Here is a 19,757-nt window from a genome sequence, read left to right on the forward strand (position 1 = left end):
TTGACAGGAGAGAGAGAGTATGCCCCTCCCACATGTCAGGATTCAAACTCACGATCTCCAGGCGATTATTTTCTGTTGCGCTATAACACGCATGAAATCACTAAACGTGTGACAGGTTGCTATGGAAACCTGTCTGGCAGAGACGTAAAGGTATTCGCAGATTGACGTAAAGACGTCGCAGATTGAAGTGTAACTCTGGTTTAATAGCAACATTGTCATGTTTGATCTCAGCTGCTGTATGATGTGTGCGTGTGTAGCTGTGTTGACGCCATTTCGTAATTACGAGATTCCGACGTGTAAAAAGCGTCACGTCCTCATAGAACTCGTAACTTGTAACCTAGGAATTCTCAGAGAGCTCCGACTTTGTACCACCTGACCGCTGCAACGTCCCGCGGAAACACTCAAAATGGCGGCGGCTTCAGCAGTAAAATGTAGCTAAGTAGTTATCTCGTAATATTTGTGTGTAATAATTCGTATTATTATTATTAATACCTTAATAATGCGAGATTAATATAAAATAAATGAAAGACATACGAGACAGTTTAATGTAGCTCGCACAGACTGTTACTTGTCGTATTGTGGTTTTGTTTATTGATTACGCATAATTCCGAGTCTGAGGACGTGAACAGCTCCGAGTTGAACGTCTAGAAATTACGGTAATTCCGACATGGCGTGAACGCAGCATGTGTGTAACTCATCACTGCTAAAGCTAATCCGCACAGACAGTAGCTTAGCTAGCTGAATATTCCGGACTAAAAGGACGATAGCGGCGTCTGTCCAGCTGTGGAGGATTTCTCTCTGCATCACTTCTACACCAGCGAGGACGACGCAGTGCATCTTTAAGCTGGAATAAACATCGCAAATATTGACGCTATTTGTTTGGAAACATGTTTTTGAAGCTAGCGAATTGCTACTGAAGATCGATAAGCAGCAGAGTTTCACCCTGAGTGTAATTAAACATAAACTCTTTATCCTGTGTCTCTGGAATTTCTTTACAAGCTTTCCACACTAAATCCCAAATTAAATAAAAATATTTTTTGTTCTAGACTCCAGCGAACTGCTTAGCTTTTTTTTTTTTTTTAATATTTTTTATTGAAGATTTTATTTTTAAATTCTGAAACTAAACTGCATAAATTTTGTTTGTCAAATATCCTGCTACATTTTTGTTCAACAAGTTGTATTTTCTATCATTTTATTCATCAACATTAAATATTTTTGAGTTTCTTTATAAACACAGGAGAAGAATTTTTTCAGGTTGTACTCATAACTCACGGCGTTTGTACACATAAACAATCCCTTTACTTTTTAAAACAGTTGATATTTAAAAACATATCCAGATATTTTTTTTTATTACTTAAAAATGTACATCATATGAATTTCAACTTTTTCTAAATACTTTTTGCATGAAATGATTAAAAATGCAGAATAAATCATCCCTTTATTTTCCAGGAATATATCGAATAAAATAAAATATATATACTTGTAATGCTTGTAATTTGTCATTTTCTTTTATTATTTTCTTATTATTTTGTTATTTATACTGCACACAGACATCCACAATGCTAAAGATTAATGATAAAAAGCTCTGAATTTCAGTCTGATAGAGGAATGAAGATGAACACCAGGTTTATTAGGAGAGTGATGTAGAATATTTATTAATATATTTTCATTTGAATAATAGAATAAGGCTCACGGGTGATTTTTAGCTACAACAGCAAGCAGAAAATCTGTTTTTCCCATCACAAGATCACAAGGGTTTAAAATCACAGCAGTATTTCCAAACAAACACATACATAGTTTTGATCTGATGCATTTAATATGCAAATAAGGTTGATCTTATCCAGGAAGTGACACATTTGAAAGATTTCAAAGCTGAAATCAGCACCTGATTATATTTAATTTTAGATTTAATTAATCCCCAGCTGTCTGTGATCGAGTCGCTGATGTGCGTGTTCACCAGGGCAAATTCTTCCCCTTGTAGTCCAAAAACTGCCCGTGATCCTTTTCACTCAGCGCAGAAACCACGGCTAACAGAGACGAGATGCTCTCCTCGGGAGTCAGCGGAGCCTGCGGGAGAGAGCATCAGCATGAACTGCACACGTTCAGAACAATTATTATAATGTTGATTATTTACAGCACATCACGGAGACTAAACACTGAATCTAAATTATAGTTCAGTTCTGGATTCTGACTGAAGTTGATTATTTTCCTGTAGCTCTTTTCTATAAGGAGTCTCCAGTGTCAGCACTTTGTAACAGCTTTGAAACATTAAGTTTTCCGACATCTTCAGGACAGAGGAGTTTACGCTTCTTTGCGGTTTCTCTGTAACATGTGTAACAAGCTGCGATTTGTTTTTGTCTTATTAACATGAAGAGAGAGAATAAAGACTGTTTATAGCTGCTATAACGTAAGCGACAACAGGAACTAAATATTTTCAGCAACGATCCACAACATGTAACTGTAACTATAAATAGATAAAAAGTATGGCATGTTTTTTAATTAATAAAAAAATTGTAATTGTTGGTAAGTTGCTGTGCTGTAAGAGGAATAAAACACTTGTGGACGTGCTGTTAGAGGAAAATACTCCACACACACACACACACACACACACAGACACACACACACACACATTGTTTATTATTTACTAATTAAATGATTCTGGTTTGATTCACTGCATCGTGTTTGTACCTCTTTTCCTCCCATATCAGTCTGCACCCAGCCGGGATGAACCACCGTGCACAGGATCCCGTCCGGCTGCAGATCAACCGCTAAACTTCGCGTCAACATGTTCAGACCCGCCTGAGAGAGAGAGAGCAAGAGAGAGAGAGAGAGAGAGAGAGAGAGGGTGAGAGAGAGGGTGAGAGAGAGAGAGAGTGTGTGTGTGAGTGTGAGTGTGAGAGTGTGAGTGAGAGAGAGAGTAAGAGAGAGAGCAAGAGAGAGAGAGAGAGAGAGAGAGAGAGAGAGGGTGAGAGAAAATCTGGGTGTAAATCCAGTGTGTAAGTGTGTGAGTGTGTGTGAGTGTGTGTGTGTGTGTGTGAGTGTGTAAATCCGGTGTGTAAGTGTGTGTGTGTGTGTGTGTGTGTAAATCCAGTGTGTAAGTGTGTGTGTGTGTGTGTGTGTAAGTGTGTGAGTGTGTGTGTGTGTGTGTGTGTAAGTGTGTGTGTGTGTGTGTGAGTGTGTAAATCCAGTGTGTAAGTGTGTGTGTGTGTGAGTGTGTGTGTAAGTGTGTGTGTGTGTGTGTGTGAGTGTGTAAGTGTGTGTGTGTGTGTGTGAGTGTGTAAATCCAGTGTGTAAGTGTGTGTGTGTGTGTGTGTGTGTGTGAGTGTGTAATATCTGGCTGCTGGTGTCTCACCTTCGACACTCTGTAACCGTAAACTTTAAAAACAGCTCCTTCTCCCCAGTTGAGCTGCAGAGAGCCGAGAACCGAGGACACGTTGATCACTGCAGCTCGGTTCACACTCATCGCACCGCCGTCACACACCACCGCCGCTGCTCGTAACAACGGCAGGAACGCCTGTAACACACACACACACACACACACACAGCGGACAGGACTGAAAAAAGTTGATGCAGAAAATTAACCTTCTTCTTCTTATAATTATTATTATTATTAAAATGATTATGATGATGTTTGATATCTACACAAGTAAACACACATGAATGCAGAAAATATTCTATTCTCTGTACGGCACTTTTGTTTTTACATTTGTTTTTTGTTTTTTTAAATTGTGCTTTATAAATAAAATGCATTTACTTTCTTATTAATTTTTCTATGCTCTCTGGCGTCATGAGTTAAAGGCGCCCCGATATGAACGTGACGTTGATGATACAAACAAATAAATAAACTTTAAATAGACTTTTTGAGAAGTGCGAAGTGAAACCTGAGTGCTATTACTTTAAGATTGCTAAACATTTTTCTCCCATAAATCTCCACTAATAATAATAATATCAATCCGAAGCAAGGACTGGTGGGACAACGTCGTCTTGCACCACTTCACAGACGAGGAGCATCATACGTCATTACGTGATTTGTACGTCATTGCACATGCGCAGAACTATCTGGTTTCATTTTAAATCCGATGAAGTGTTTACATGTCTTCTCCATCGGATTAGAAAAGGTTTAAACCGCACTTTACGATCCGAATGAAATTTTAATCGGTTTTGGCCAATTCATTACGATTGACTTGTTTACATGTGACTTTTTAAATCTGATTGTGCTTCTAGTCCAATTACAATCGGATTATTAGTGTCCATGTAAACGCAGCTAATGTCCCCCCGTGACATCAGCATGGGACACAACCCCTGACCTTTCACAGGAATAACGAAAATACAAAACCAAGCATTAAATTAGCACCAGAGTCATTAAACACATCACATTTATTCAGTCTAAACATGCTGAAAGTGTTTCAGGGCAGAGTGGAGCTGTAATTGTGTACCTTGGTAATGAACAGAGGCGAGATGGTGTTGCACTGGAACGTCGTCATCATGCTGTCACGTGTCTCTGAGTTCAGGTCCGATGTGATCGCGATCCCTGCGTTGTTGATCAGGCAGTTTAACCCCGCAGGACCCACGATGCTCGACACCTTCTGAACTGCAGCTTCAATACTCGCATCATTGACCACGTCTGAAACATCGCACCACACAGACGTGGAGGATTAATCACAGAAAAATGATAATATTCACAGCACACACACCTGATCTCTGATTAAAACTCAGATCATATCACAGCAGAGACGTTACTGAGGTTTAAACTGCACAGAACTGAGTCTCGATTCTGTGGTTAAATATCTGTGTGTAAATGTCTGTGTGTAAATGTCTGTGTGTAAATGTCTGTGCGTAAATATCTGTGTGTAAATATCTGTATATAACTGTCTGTGTGTAAATGTCTGTGCGTAAATATCAGTGTGTAAATATCTGTATATAACTGTCTGTGTGTAAAATATCAGTGTGTAAATATCTGTATATAACTGTCTGTGTGTAAAATATCTGTGTGTAAATATCTGTATATAACTGTCTGTGCATAAATATGTGTGTAAATATCAGTGTGTAAATGTCTGTGTGTAAATGTCTGTGTGTAAATGTGTGTGTGTAAATATGTGTGTAAATGTCTGTGTGTAAATATCAGTGTGTAAATGTCTGTGTGTAATTGTCAGTGTGTAAATGTCTGTGTGTAAATATCAGTGTGTAAATGTCTGTGTGAGAAAGTCTGTGTGTAAATGTCTGTGTGTAAATGTCTGTGTGTAAACATGAGTGTGTAAATATCAGTGTGTAAATGTCTGTGTGTAAATATCAGTGTGTAAATGTCTGTGTGCAAATATCTGTGTGTAAATATCTGTGTGTAAATGTCTGTATGTAAATGTCTGGGTGTAAATGTCTGTGTGTAAATATCAGTGTGTAAATATCTGTGTGTAAATGTCTGTGTGAAATATCTGTGTGTAAATATCTGTGTGTAAATGTCTGTATGTAAATGTCTGGGTGTAAATGTCTGTGTGTAAATATCAGTGTGTAAATATCAGTGTATAAATGTCTGTGTGTAAATATCAGTGTGTAAATGTCTGTATGTAAACGTCTGTGTGTAAATATCAGTGTGTAAATGTCTGTGTGTAATTGTCAGTGTGTAATTGTCAGTGTGTAAATGTCTGTGTGAGAAAGTCTGTGTGTAAATGTCTGTGTGTAAATGTCTGTGTGTAAACATCAGTGTGTAAATATCAGTGTGTAAATGTCTGTGTGTAAAATATCTGTGTGTAAATATCTGTGTGTAAATATCAGTGTGTAAATGTCTGTGTGTAATTGTCTGTGTGTAAATGTCTGTGTGTAATTGTCAGTGTGTAAATGTCTGTGTGAGAAAGTCTGTGTGTAAATGTCTGTGTGTAAATGTCTGTGTGTAAACATCAGTGTGTAAATATCAGTGTGTAAATGTCTGTGTGTAAAATATCTGTGTGTAAATATCAGTGTGTAAATATCAGTGTGTAAATGTCTGTGTGTTAATGTCTGTGTGTAAAATATCTGTGTGTAAATATCAGTGTGTAAATATCTGTGTGTAAATGTCTGTGGTTAAATATCTGTGTGTAAATATCAGTGTGTAAATATCAGTGTGTAAATGTCTGTGTGTAAATATCTGTGTGTAAATATCTGTGTGTAAATGTCTGTGTGAGAATATCTTTGTGTAAATATATGTGTGTAAATATCTGTTTGTAAATGTCTGTGTGTAATTGTCTGTGTGTAAATATCAGTGTGTAAATGTCTGTGTGTAAACATCTGTGTGTAAATATCTGTTTGTAAATGTCTGTGTGTAAATATCTGTTTGTAAATGTCTGTGTGTAAATATCTGTGTGTAAATGTCTGTGTGTAAACATCTGTGTGTAAATATCTGTTTGTAAATGTCTGTGTGTAAATATCAGTGTGTAAATGTCTGTGTGTAAATGTCTGTGTGTAAAATATGTGTGTAAATATCAGTGTATAAATGTCTGTGTGTAAATGTCTGTGTGTAAATATCAGTGTGTAAATATCAGTGTGTAAATATCAGTGTGTAAATGTCTGTGTGTAAAATATCTGTGTGTAAATGTCTGTGTATAAATGTCTGTGTGTAAATGTCTGTGTGAGAATATCTGTGTGTAAATATCTGTGTGTAAATGGCTGTGTGTAAATATCTGTTTGTAAATGTCTGTGTGTAAATATCTGTCTAAATATCTGTGTGTAAATGTCTGTGTGTAAATATCAGTGTATAAATATCAGTGTGTAAATATCTATGTGTAAATGTCTGTATGTAAATATCTGTGTGAGAATATCAGTGTGTAAATGTCTATGTGTAAATATCTGTGTGTAAATATCTGTGTGAGAATATCTGTGCGCAAATATCAGTGTGTAAATATCTGTGTGTAAATATCTGTGTGTAAATGTCTGTGTGTAATTGTCTGTGTGAGAATATGCGTGTAAATGTCTGTGTGTAAATGTCTGTATGTAAATATCTGTGTGTAAATATCTGTGTGTAAATATCAGTGTGTAAATGTCTGTGTGTAAATGTCTGTGTGTAAATGTCTGTGTGAGAATATCTGTGTGTAAATATCTGTGTGTAATTGTCTGTGTGTAAATATCTGTGTAAATATCTGTGTGTAAATATCTATGTGTAAATGTCTGTATGTAAATATCAGTGTGAGAATATCAGTATGTAAATGTATGTGTGTAAATGTCTGTGTGAGAATATCTGTGTGTAAATATCTGTGTGTAAATGTCTGTGTGTAAATGTCTGTGTGTAATTGTCTGTGTGTAAATATCTGTTTGTAAATATCTGTGTGTAAATATCAGTGTGTAAATATCAGTGTGTAAATGTCTGTGTTTAAATATCAGTGTGTAAATATCAGTGTGTAAATGTCTGTGTGTAAAATATCTGTGTGTAAATATCAGTGTGTAAATGTCTGTGTGTAAAATATCTGTGTGTAAATATCAGTGTGTAAATGTCTCTGTGTAAATGTCTGTGTGTAAATGTCTGTGTGTAAAATATCTGTGTGTAAATATCAGTGTGTAAATGTCTGTGTGTAAAATATCTGTGTGTAAATATCAGTGTGTAAATGTCTGTGTGTAAATGTCTGTGTGTAAAATATCTGTGTGTAAATATCAGTGTATAAATATCTGTGTGTAAATATCAGTGTATAAATGTCTGTGTGAGAATATCTGAGTGTAAATATCTGTGTGTAAATATCTGTGTGTAAATATCTGTGTGTAAATATCAGTGTATAAATGTCTGTGTGAGAATATCTGTGTGTAAATATCTGTGTGTAAATATCAGTGTATAAATGTCTGTGTGAGAATATCTGAGTGTAAATATCTGTGTGTAAATGTCTGTGTGTAATTGTCTGTGTGAGAATATGTGTGTAAATGTCTGTGTGTAAATGTCTGTATGTAAATATCTGTGTGTAAATATCTGTGTGTAAATATCAGTGTGTAAATGTCTGTGTGTAAATGTCTGTGTGTAAATGTCTGTGTGAGAATATCTGTGTGTAAATGTTTGTGTGTAAATGTCTGTGTGTAAATGTCTGTATGTAAATATCTGTTTGTAAATGTCTGTGTGTAAATATCAGTGTGTAAATATCAGTGTGTAAATGTCTATGTGTAAATATCTGTGTGTAAATGTCTGTGTGTAAATGTCTGTGTGTAAATGTCTGTGTGTAAATATCAGTGTGTAAATGTCTGTGTTTAAATATCAGTGTGTAAATATCAGTGTGTAAATGTCTGTGTGTAAATGTCTGTGTGTAAATGTCTGTGTGTAAATATCTGTGTGTAAATGTCTGTGTGTAACTGTCTGTCTAAATATCTGTGTGTAAATGTCTGTGTGTAAAATATCTGTGTGTAAATATCAGTGTGTAAATGTCTGTGTGTAAAATATCTGTGTGTAAATATCAGTGTGTAAATGTCTCTGTGTAAACGTCTGTGTGTAAATGTCTGTGTGTAAAATATCTGTGTGTAAATATCAGTGTGTAAATGTCTGTGTGTAAAATATCTGTGTGTAAATATCAGTGTGTAAATGTCTGTGTGTAAATATCTGTTTGTAAATATCAGTGTGTAAATATCTGTGTGTAAATATCAGTGTATAAATGTCTGTGTGAGAATATCTGAGTGTAAATATCTGTGTGTAAATATCTGTGTGTAAATATCTGTGTGTAAATATCAGTGTATAAATGTCTGTGTGAGAATATCTGTGTGTAAATATCTGTGTGTAAATATCAGTGTATAAATGTCTGTGTGAGAATATCTGAGTGTAAATATCTGTGTGTAAATGTCTGTGTGTAATTGTCTGTGTGAGAATATGTGTGTAAATGTCTGTGTGTAAATGTCTGTATGTAAATATCTGTGTGTAAATATCTGTGTGTAAATATCAGTGTGTAAATGTCTGTGTGTAAATGTCTGTGTGTAAATGTCTGTGTGAGAATATCTGTGTGTAAATGTTTGTGTGTAAATGTCTGTGTGTAAATGTCTGTATGTAAATATCAGTGTGTAAATGTCTATGTGTAAATATCTGTGTGTAAATGTCTGTGTGTAAATGTCTGTGTGTAAATGTCTGTGTGTAAATATCAGTGTGTAAATGTCTGTGTTTAAATATCAGTGTGTAAATATCTGTGTGTAAATGTCTGTGTGTAAATGTCTGTGTGTAAATGTCTGTATGTAAATATCTGTTTGTAAATGTCTGTGTGTAAATATCAGTGTGTAAATGTCTGTGTTTAAATATCTGTGTGTAAATATCAGTGTGTAAATGTCTGTGTGTAAATGTCTGTGTGTAAATGTCTGTGTGTAAATATCTGTGTGTAAATGTCTGTGTGTAACTGTCTGTCTAAATATCTGTGTGTAAATGTCTGTGTGTAAATATCAGTGTATAAATATCAGTGTGTAAATATCTATTTGTAAATGTATGTATGTAAATATCTGTGTGAGAATATCAGTGTGTAAATGTCTGTGTGTAAATATCTGTGTGTAAATATCTGTGTGAGAATATCAGTGTGTAAATGTCTGTGTGTAAATATCAGTGTGTAAATATCTGTATGTAAATATCTGTGTGTAAATATCTGTGTGTAAATGTCTGTGTGTAATTGTCTGTGTGAGAATATGTGTGTAAATGTCTGTATGTAAATATCTGTGTGTAAATGTCTGTGTGTAATTGTCAGTGTGTAAATGTCTGTGTGTAAATATCAGTGTGTAAATGTCTGTGTGTAAATGTCTGTGTGTAAACATCAGTGTGTAAATATCAGTGTGTAAATGTCTGTGTGTAAATATCAGTGTGTAAATGTCTGTGCGTAAAAATATATATGCGTAAATGTCTGTGCGTAAATGTCTGTGTGTAAATATCAGTGTGTAAATGTCTGTGCGTAAATATATGTGCGTAAATGTCTGTGCGTAAATATATGTGTGTAAATGTCTGTGCATAAATATGTGTGTAAATGTCTGTGTGTAAATATATGTGTGTAAATGTCTGTGCGTAAATATCTGTATGTAAATGTCTGTGTGTAAATGTCTGTGTGTAAATGTCTGTGTGTAAATATCAGTTTCTAAATGTCTGTGTGTAAATATCAGTGTGTAAATATCAGTTTCTAAATGTCTGTGTGTAAATATATGTGTGTAAATGTCTGTGTGTAAATATCAGTGTGTAAATATCAGTTTCTAAATGTCTGTGTGTAAATATATGTGTGTAAATGTCTGTGCGTAAATATATGTGTGTAAATGTCTGTGCGTAAATGTCTGTGCGTAAATATCAGTGTGTAAATGTCTGTGCGTAAATATATGTGTGTAAATGTCTGTGCGTAAATATCAATGTGTAAATGTCGGTGTGTAAATGTCTGTGCGTAAATATGTGTGTAAATGTCAGTGTGTAAATATCTGTGTGTAAATATCTGTGTGTAAATATCTGTACGTAAATACGTGTGTAAATATCAGTGTGTAAATGTCTGTGCGTAAATATCTGTTTCTAAATGTCTGTGTGTAAAGATCGGTGTGTAAATATCGGTGTGTAAATGTCTGTGCGTAAATATGTGTGTAAATGTCTGTGTGTAAATGTCTGTATGTAAATGTCTGTTTGTAAATGTCTGTGTGTAAATATCAGTGTGTAAATATCAGTGTGTAAATGTCTGTATGTAAATGTCTGTTTGTAAATGTCTGTGTGTAAATATCAGTGTGTAAATATCAGTGTGTAAATGTCCGTATGTAAATGTCTGTGTGTAAATTTCTGTATGTAAATGTCTGTTTGTAAATGTCCGTATGTAAATGTTTGTTTGTAAATGTCAGTGTGTAAATATCAGTGTGTAAATATCACCATATATCACCAATATCACCGAGCCAATATCAGAATGTATTTTTGATAGACTTCAAAGCACTATTGTAAGTCGCTCTGGATAAGGGCGTCTGCCAAATGCCATAAATGTAAATGTAAATGTAAAATATCAGTGTGTAAATGTCTGTGTGTAAATGTCTGTATGTAAATGTCTGTATGTAAATGTCTGTTTGTAAATGTCAGTGTGTAAATATCAGTGTGTAAATGTTTGTGTAAATGTCTTTAACCATGACGTTTTTGTCGTCAACTTTTTTAAACTCATATCTTCACTTCACTAAGCAAACCAGAGAGGGTAAATAAAATTAAAAAATATCAAGGAAATTCTGTTAACCTTCATACATATATTTTCCCTCAAGTACTCAGTTCAGTCCACTGAAATACTCTGCAACCCTGGTTTATCCAGATTTATTATTATTATTATTATTATTATTATTATTATTATTATTATTATTGTTATTACTATTATTATTATTATTATTATTATTAATAGTAGTAGTAGTAACCCGTTTGATTTTCTCGCCATCTGCTGGACACGTTCATGCACTGCAATTTTATCAATAGGGAATCTTCAAAGAGCCATTGAAATTTGGTTAAACTCATAATTAGGCAGATTTGTGCAAGTTTGCTTTTTCCTTGGATATAATTTAAATGAGTCAGTTCTCTTATTTTGAACATTGGATGTTACTCACACAAACATTTGAACTTTAAATTAAATATCTATTAAATGCATTTGAACATAGGTGTCTTGACATACTGTGCAAATGATAAATAAACTTCTTGACTTGTTGTGAATACGTGTTCAGTGACTTGAGAATTTTCTGTCAGTGACTCAACATATAATAAGAAGATGAAGCAGGTGTGAAACATGAAGCACTCACCTAAAGGCACGATATGAACCTCAGCATGAGATTTGGCAATTTGCTGCAGCTCCTGAAAACATGAGATTTATTTAACATTTAGATCAAAATCACACACACAGTGAACTAACTGGGGTGGAGAAGTCTTTAGCTGTTCAGTAACAGACTGCATGAATGTGTAAAAGACATGAGACACTGGATGCTGCGTAACTTCCTTCTACTTAATTCTGACGAGACAGAAGTACTTGTACTAGGACCACATGCAGCTAGAAGTAAGCTTTCTGATTACATAATAACTCTGGATGGCCTTTCTGTTTCATCATGTGCAGCAGTAAAGGACCTTGGTGTGATTATCGACTCTAGTCTTTCATTTGATGCTCATGTAGATAATATAACTAGGATTGCTTTGTTTCATCTCACAAATATTGCTAAAATAAGAAATATAATGTCACTACACAATGCAAAAAAACATTGGCTCCCAATCAAATTTCACACTGATTATAAAATACTACTATTGATCTATAAAGCAGTAAATGGTCTCTCGCCACAGTACCTGAATGAACTTTTGGTCTTTTATGATCCGTCACGCCTACTCAGATCAAAAGGTGCAGGCTATTTGTTGGTACCTCGAATAGTGAAGGCTTTAGCAGGGGGTAGAGCTTTCTCTTACAAACCCCACAGTTATGGAACAGCCTTCCACTTACTGTTCGGGGCTCAGACACAGTCTCAGGGTTTAAGTCTCGGCTGAAAACATATTTGTTTAGGTAAAGGAGCAGATCTGGAGGATTCACAGGCATAGAGTGTTGTGGTGAACTGGGATGTTTGGCTGCTTCAAGCTAAAACTATAATGAATTCAGGAATGACTGATTGATCTGATGCTCATATTTACAAGTTGCTCATAAGCTCATAAGTTCCTGGTTACACAATCGCACTTCTTGACTCTATGGCACACAGTTATAGAAGGGAATGATTTATAATCGCGCTATCTGTTATCACCCAGATGAGGATGGTTCCCTTTTGAGTCTGGTTCCTCTCAAGGTTTCTTCCTCATATCATCTCAGGGAGTTTTTCCTCACCACCGTCTCCTCTCATTAGGGATCGCTCATTCGGGATAAATTTATAAATTTAAAATTTATATCCTAAATGTATTTATTTCTGTAAAGCTGCTTTGTGACAGTGTCCATGACAGTGACTTGAACTCATCTCTCTCATGACTTTGTTCTTGTGTTTAAATAAGAGTTTATAGAGTGCTGAAAGAAATTTAAAGTTTAACCAGTGCCACTTTAATAAACACTAGTTTTAACACACTATTTCACTGAGTTTATAAACTTTATTTGACAATATACATGACAATGCATGTTTTAATCATCTGATGGGTCAATACAGGCAGCTTGTACAAATATTTACTAAAGATTAGACAGAGAGAGAGAGAGAGAGAGAACAGAAATGAAGTTCCAATTTCAGTATATTAATGATGTCGAGTGCAGTGTGAATTAAAAGTCTGAACTGCACAATAAAGACCACAGCTTCAATTCTGCAAAATTTACTTTCCATTGATTTGGTTCTGGACTTTGGGTCTGGCTGATATTAAATCGGGTCAAGAGTTATGGAGTGTTACTCACCACTGAACAAATGACATTTTAATCTAGATTAATTTCAAGTTTATCCATCAGCTCAGTTGCAGTTTATCTCTCACACAATCCTGATTTTAATTTTACAGTAAACTCTAAAACGGTTTCTAATCTAACCCTTCCGTTCTGTTCAGTCAAAATAACAGATTTCACCAATGCTAAAAAGAATTTAAAATACTTTATGCTCTTGTTCTAGTTTCTCTAACAAACATTAAAAGTGATATTTATATTATCACAGTGACATTTCAGGTTTTCTCTCTGGAGCAGTAAAGTGAAGTTGATACACACTGTTACCACACAATACAAACTTTACCACATTTCCCATTGCTTCACTATCTCTCTCTCTCACACACACACACACACACACACACACACACCCATCCACACAGACACACTCATTCATTCACCCATCCACCCACTCATACACACACTCATTCATTCATTCACCCATCCACCCGCCCATACACACCCTTAACATGAAAGTTAAGCTCCATCCCCCCAGTGATTAATGGTTAATGATTACCTATTCTCCAGAGTAACTTTGTTTAAACTCGCACATGGCAGATTATCAGGAACTTTATCAAGATTTTAAATCACAAGTGAATTATTGCAACAGATTTAAATTAATATTCTGCAGTCCAACTTGAATTCATACAGAAGCTCTAAGAGGCCATTATTTATTTATTTTTTTGTCTTTCTTGTTTTCTCGTGATCACTACTTAATTTTTCTGTGTACTCGACATAACAACATCTTGTTTTTATTGTTCTGGAGGCAGCAAAAGCTTAGTGCAATTCTGCAGCGTCATGGAACAAATTTTTTACTTTTTTACTTTAATCAGGGACTCACTCAAGCTGGAACAGCTCCATGTCTGTCAGCGACTGATAACTTTCACTTTAGCCTCCGACACTCGAGAAGGAGGCTGTCAAGTCTACAAGAACTTACAGTTCATCTCTACAGCAGACATTTATTGCATTTATGATGGCGATGGCAAAGATGCCAAGGTGCATGCAACATCAGTCTCATTCCCGAGGCACAAGATTTTCTCGTGATAAAATTACATCGTGAGAAAACAGGGTTTTTTTTTGTTATGTCGAGATCACGAGAAAATTAATTCAAGATCGCGAGAAAACAACTGTGTCATGACAACATCACTAGAAAATTAAGTCACAGACAAGAAAGAAAAGAATAATAATGCATGGCCTCTTTTTAAAATGATGAAATCCTGGGAGGTCAGGGTTAGGGTCAGAGTCAGGAGGGTTAGAGTTAGGTTTAAGAGGGTTAGGGTTAAGATTATTGTTAGGGTTAGAGTTTAGGTTAGAATCAGGGTCAGAGGTAGGGTTGGGATTAGGATTAGTGATTTATTTTGAAGCTGGAATGAAGCTCACCTGAGCTGTGGCTGGATTCCTGGCAGTGGCGATGATCTTCTTCGGTCTCTCAGAGATTCCCACTAAATGTTTGATCATCTGCAGACCCAGACCTCTGCTCGCCCCGGTGATTAACACCGAGTTACACTTAACAAAATTCACACTCATCTTTACACTTTAGTAAGTCACTCTACTGCTATTACAAAGTCCTGAACAGAACACAACACCGTACACACACACACACACACACACACACAGTGTCCGAATGATTCACTCTGAGTATAATTCACTTTAAAAGTTCAGTCTGCTTTAAAAGGCCACGCCTCTCAGCAAGACACTCCTCCTCCTGCTATGAGTAACGAACTTCTCTCTGAACCTTACTCGAAACAAGCTTTAGTTTTGAAGGAATTCTTTTGAATCGGCTTGTGAACATGAACATTGTTTTGTGTGTAGATATCAGTTTCCTGAACCTGGTCTCAGTGAACACCACTGCGTTTTTCCTGCTCTAACACACACACTTCAACTCAGGAAAGGCTGTCAGTGTTAATGATTCATTGACTCAGTTATGTAAGAGCAGGGAGAAACTAAAACTAAAGCACACAGAAGCATACAGAACATACAAAAAGGGTTTCTCCAGGTTCAGTGTTGGGAATCTGTGATATCGGCCATATGCAGTTACTCTTGCAGTGTAATTTAATTCAAACACCTCCACAGAATCCTCTCAGTCTGAGCTGTTTGTTATGTAATACTGAATCGTGTGACTGACTTTCAGCTGAGTGTGTATGACTCAGCAATACTGAATGCATAAATTTTTAAACTTACAGCGCAATATAATGTTATTTTGTTGGTAAAAGTGAAACAATTCCAGCCTTAAGTAGAACAACGGCAGGTCAAAATATAACAAATTTTGTGCGTTTTTGTTTAAATGGCAGCGAGTCGTTTGGTAGCTGAAAGAGTCGACTCTTATTGGTGAGCCGTTCCAAATGATCTGGAATTCATAGCAGTGTGTTGGTGTACATTAGGTTAGGTTAGATTAGATTAGATTAGATTAGGTTCAATTCTATTGTCATTGTCAGAGTATGAGTACAGAGAAAATGAAATGCAGTCAGCATCCAAGCAGTAGTGCAAATAGCAAATAAGTTAAATGAGGTAACAAGGTCATGGTGCAATAAGTTAAGATAACAGTGTAGAGGTAAAGGTAAACAGTATGATGCATAACCAGTGATGCAAATGAAATGCAATGAAGTTAAATGAAATGAATAAGAATTAAGGTGCAGTAAGTTGAGATAAACAGAATCTTTTTATCTTTTTTACCACATATATTTACATGTGTAAGGAATTTTTCTTGGTGTTTGGTCACAACACAATACATTCAACACACACATCTCAGACTACACAACATCCTAATATACAAATTTGTAAACAAATTTGTTTAAAAAGTAGACCATTTAAAGGAAATCTCTGGACATGGCAGTAATCAATCACGAGATTTCTTCAACCATTGTCTGTAAACGTATAGACAAACGAGGATCATATGAACAAATTGTTTGGAAACTATAAACACTGCTGTTGAAATGCATTTGCAAAGTTACTTTCTTTCATTCTTTATTTAAGCATAGTACATTTTCTCTATAACATGAAAGTCTTCATATAGCCTACATCCCTGCTGAAAAAACAACAACAGAAACCATGACAGAAATTCTTATGGTTTCCACTATAAATAACATTACAAACCATCAGCTAACCATTAAAACCATTACTGGTCCTTAATGGTATCCACTACATCTATGGCATTAGACAGACCCTGACCCACTTTCCCCTGCAGCTTGTTTTTTTTTTTTTTTTTTAAACTTGAGGCCCAACTTGGAGGAAAGTGTCAAGAACCTACAACTGTTGCATTCTGAAGGTCAGAGTATAACCCCAGACACAGCAAAGCATTTAATAGATACCATATTGACCCCAAGGGGGAATCACAGAAAGGCATGAACGGGGATTGAACCCGTGATCTTCGGTTTACGAGACCGACGCCTTGCCACTTGGCCATCATGCCTTCACATACCCCACCTAACATGCCACCAATAGACGGCAACAAAGTACCAGTAGAGACCCACAGGGACCATTAGAGTTTCCGATAAACCAATACAAGTCCCATTACAACCATTAAAACCATTACAAACTTTATGAGGGTTTCTATTGTTTTTTCATCAATATATGTTGTGAGTTGTGAGCAATATTTACATCAGTTAGCTCAATATAAATGAACGTGGACAGTGGGCCTCTTACAACTACACCTGAAACTATGGCTAACAATTTAATATAACATTATCAAACAAATAATAAACTTAACTTTATTATTATTATGGTTCAGGTCACTGCTGTAGTGTTGATGTGTCACCGCTAGATGGCGACATTTACTGATAAACAACAGCAAGTCAATAAGACGACCTTCTGTTAGTTCAACAAAACTCAGTTTTAAGTGAAAAATAGATTACTTTTAGGACATATATAAGCAAAATCAACAATTATCAAACTTAATTTTTGTTCAAACTTTTCAATTAAATAGGAATATAACAGTTAATCTATTCCTGTTTAATTCTCTGAATGATTTTAATGAATCCCGTCGTTTTATGAACCACTACAATCAAGAAATAAAACATTGCATTTTATCTAAGAATTTATATTTACAGATATCAATGTTAGCCATTATCACTATAAGATTGATCATATATGCATGTGTGTGTGCATTTTCTGGAATTTTTATGAGACCAAACAGCACTTTTCCATAATAATCTAAAATGCTCGTCAATATTTTCAACAATAAAAGCATGTTAAAAATGTTTACAAATGGGCAGCACCAAAAAATTTACTTTATTACAAGGGTATTGTTGGTGAAATGCCTCTCTACTTCCTAAAGAAGTGCACTATTCAGTGTGTGAGGGTCTCAGTGCGCCGCCATTTTGTATTTACTCGTTGAAAAAAGCAACACCACTGCGCATGCGCTCTCTCGGCTGTGACGTCACACACGTGCCTAAGAAGAAGGCCATCGATTGGACAATTCAACATTCTGTCATGAACGTTAGCTAACAGATTGTGGCTAGCTAATTAGCAATTTAACATAATGTTAGTTAACAACGGATTAACTTGAGAGACTTAGTTTTGGTTCTTTTTTATTATAATTTTTATTTTTGAATAATATTTTTATTATTTATTAATTTAAAACATATTATTCTTTCTTGGCCCACTGCTGTAGTGACGATGTGTCACCGCTAGATGGTGACATTTACTGATTATTAAAAGGTCAATAACGTGAGTGTTTGTGCTCTTAATTGTCAGATTTAACAAAAACAACAAAAATAGAGAGCGATATGGCAACAACAAATAATCAGAAGCAACAACCAGCCTTCTCTCTGTGCTCTTGAACGTTATTGTGTAGATGGATTATAGAAAATAATCTCACTCGTATAGTTTACTGTCAGATTGAAGAAATTATGTAAAAATCTGAAGGTAAATTCACAGAATGTCAGAGGTTTCAGAACCACACACTATTTTCTGCGAACAGTTTGGGTTCTTGTTAGTTTTGATCATTTGTTTCACACTGACTTGCTTTCGGTATACGATATTTGTTTTAACATTAACATCTCGTTATGACATTTTATTTAATACGTACAACCTTTTCTTTTCTTTCGCCCAAAATGTCATTACGCCTCACAGGTTTACTTATATGTCTGTTTAGTTGTTTGGGGATTTGTTCTTAAACATTATTTGAGGAAAAAGTAAGACATAAAACACACCAGATTCACATAAAACACACTTTCCACCTTCTTACGGATTCGACACATTTTAACTTCGAAAAACTTTCCCAGTTTATGCAGGAAACATGTACACCAGATTTACAGTCTAATTAATAGTAAAATTATTAATCAGTAAGTAATGGTGTATAATCTCTAACCATATGTAGGTTCCTTCCTGTGTAGTTAGCATATAAAGTCCAGTAGGTATATAAATAAGGTACGTAATTGTGGTATGAGGTATATAGATGTATATAAATGTAGTATATAAATGTGGTATGAGGTATATAAATGTAGTATATAAATGTGGTACTAGGTATATAGATGTAGTATATAGATGTGGTTTGAGGTATATAAATGTGGTATGAGGTATATAAATGTAGTAAATAAATGTGGTATGAGGTATATAGATGTGGTATATAAATGTGGTATAGGGTATATAAATGTAGTATATAAATGTGGTATGAGGTATATAGATGTGGTATAGGGTATATAAATGTGGTATGAGGTATATAAATGTATATAAATGTGGTATATAAATGTAGTATGTGGTATATATGTAACGAATCGCTGGAGGGGGGTTGTGTAGGATCCATTAGCAGTTTTAATAGCAGATAATCCAAAACAGCAGACAGAAATGTAGTCGAGAAACAGGTAGCAAAGTCCAATAAACCAGGAAGTCAAGCAGCGAGGCAAACAAATCCAAAAAAACACAAGGCAAAGGCAGAAAACCGTAAACATGAACAGGGTCAAGCACAAAAGACAACAAAACACTAAGGCAGAGAGATAAGGCTTGGTAATGTCCTGAAAACAACACTTCGCATCCTAGTGTGGTGAACGCGCTGTTTAAATGTCTGAAAAACCCTGTGTTCCTCGTGGGTGGCGTCAAAACTCAGGCGAGGGCTCCCTCTGGCGGGCAGGTGCCGGTGGTGACACTACAGAGCCCCCCTCTAGGAACACCTCCTGGTTTTCTACAATGTGGATGGCCCCGGGGCCGAGGAGCTGGCCGGTTGGGATGAAAATCCTCCAACAAGGAGGGGTCGAGGATGCCGTCCGCATTTACCCAGGATCGCTCCTCTGGGCCGTACCCCTCCCAGTCCACCAGATACCGTAGGCGGTTACCATGGCGTCGAGAGTTGAGGAGTGAGCTCACCCTATAAGCTGGGGACCCGTCAATATCGAGCGGTGGTGCTGGTTCATTCCCCGTGGTTGTGTCGTCCTGGCGGGGGCGTGCTGGTTTGAGCAGGGACACGTGGAAGGTGGGGGAGATCCGATACAAGGCAGGGAGTTGCAGGCGGTA

The 19,757-nt window shown here is 35.9% G+C and overlaps 1 protein-coding gene and 1 non-coding gene across 2 annotated transcripts; both read right to left on the reverse strand.

Moving 5' to 3' along the window:
• Positions 1-1,626: 1,626 nt before the first annotated feature.
• LOC113542060 (C-factor-like) lies at positions 1,627-14,949 on the reverse strand. The gene is made up of 6 exons (XM_026939326.3): positions 14,691-14,949; positions 11,695-11,746; positions 4,437-4,624; positions 3,353-3,514; positions 2,689-2,799; positions 1,627-2,067 (listed from the first exon to the last, which is right to left on the reverse strand). The coding sequence occupies exons 1-6, from the start codon at positions 14,835-14,837 to the stop codon at positions 1,954-1,956; spliced, it is 774 nt and encodes a 257-aa protein (XP_026795127.3). The 5' UTR covers positions 14,838-14,949; the 3' UTR covers positions 1,627-1,953.
• Positions 14,950-16,647: 1,698 nt separating this feature from the next.
• trnat-cgu (transfer RNA threonine (anticodon CGU)) lies at positions 16,648-16,719 on the reverse strand. Its single transcript has one exon. It is a non-coding gene; the product is annotated as a tRNA-Thr (tRNA).
• Positions 16,720-19,757: the final 3,038 nt, after the last annotated feature.

This window comes from Pangasianodon hypophthalmus, chromosome 7 (genome assembly GCF_027358585.1).
Source record: "Pangasianodon hypophthalmus isolate fPanHyp1 chromosome 7, fPanHyp1.pri, whole genome shotgun sequence".
NCBI classification, from domain to species: Eukaryota; Metazoa; Chordata; class Actinopteri; order Siluriformes; family Pangasiidae; genus Pangasianodon; species Pangasianodon hypophthalmus.

Excerpts from the sequence above, each read along its gene's own strand:
- LOC113542060 (XM_026939326.3), bottom strand. The coding sequence starts at position 14,837 with ATGAGTGTGAATTTTGTTAAGTGTAACTCGGTGTTAATCACCGGGGCG. Across the intron at positions 2,800-3,352 it reads ACGGTTACAGAGTGTCGAAG|GCGGGTCTGAACATGTTGAC; the intron begins GTGAGACACCAG and ends TCTCTCTCTCAG. Across the intron at positions 2,068-2,688 it reads CTGATATGGGAGGAAAAGAG|GCTCCGCTGACTCCCGAGGA; the intron begins GTACAAACACGA and ends TCTCTCCCGCAG.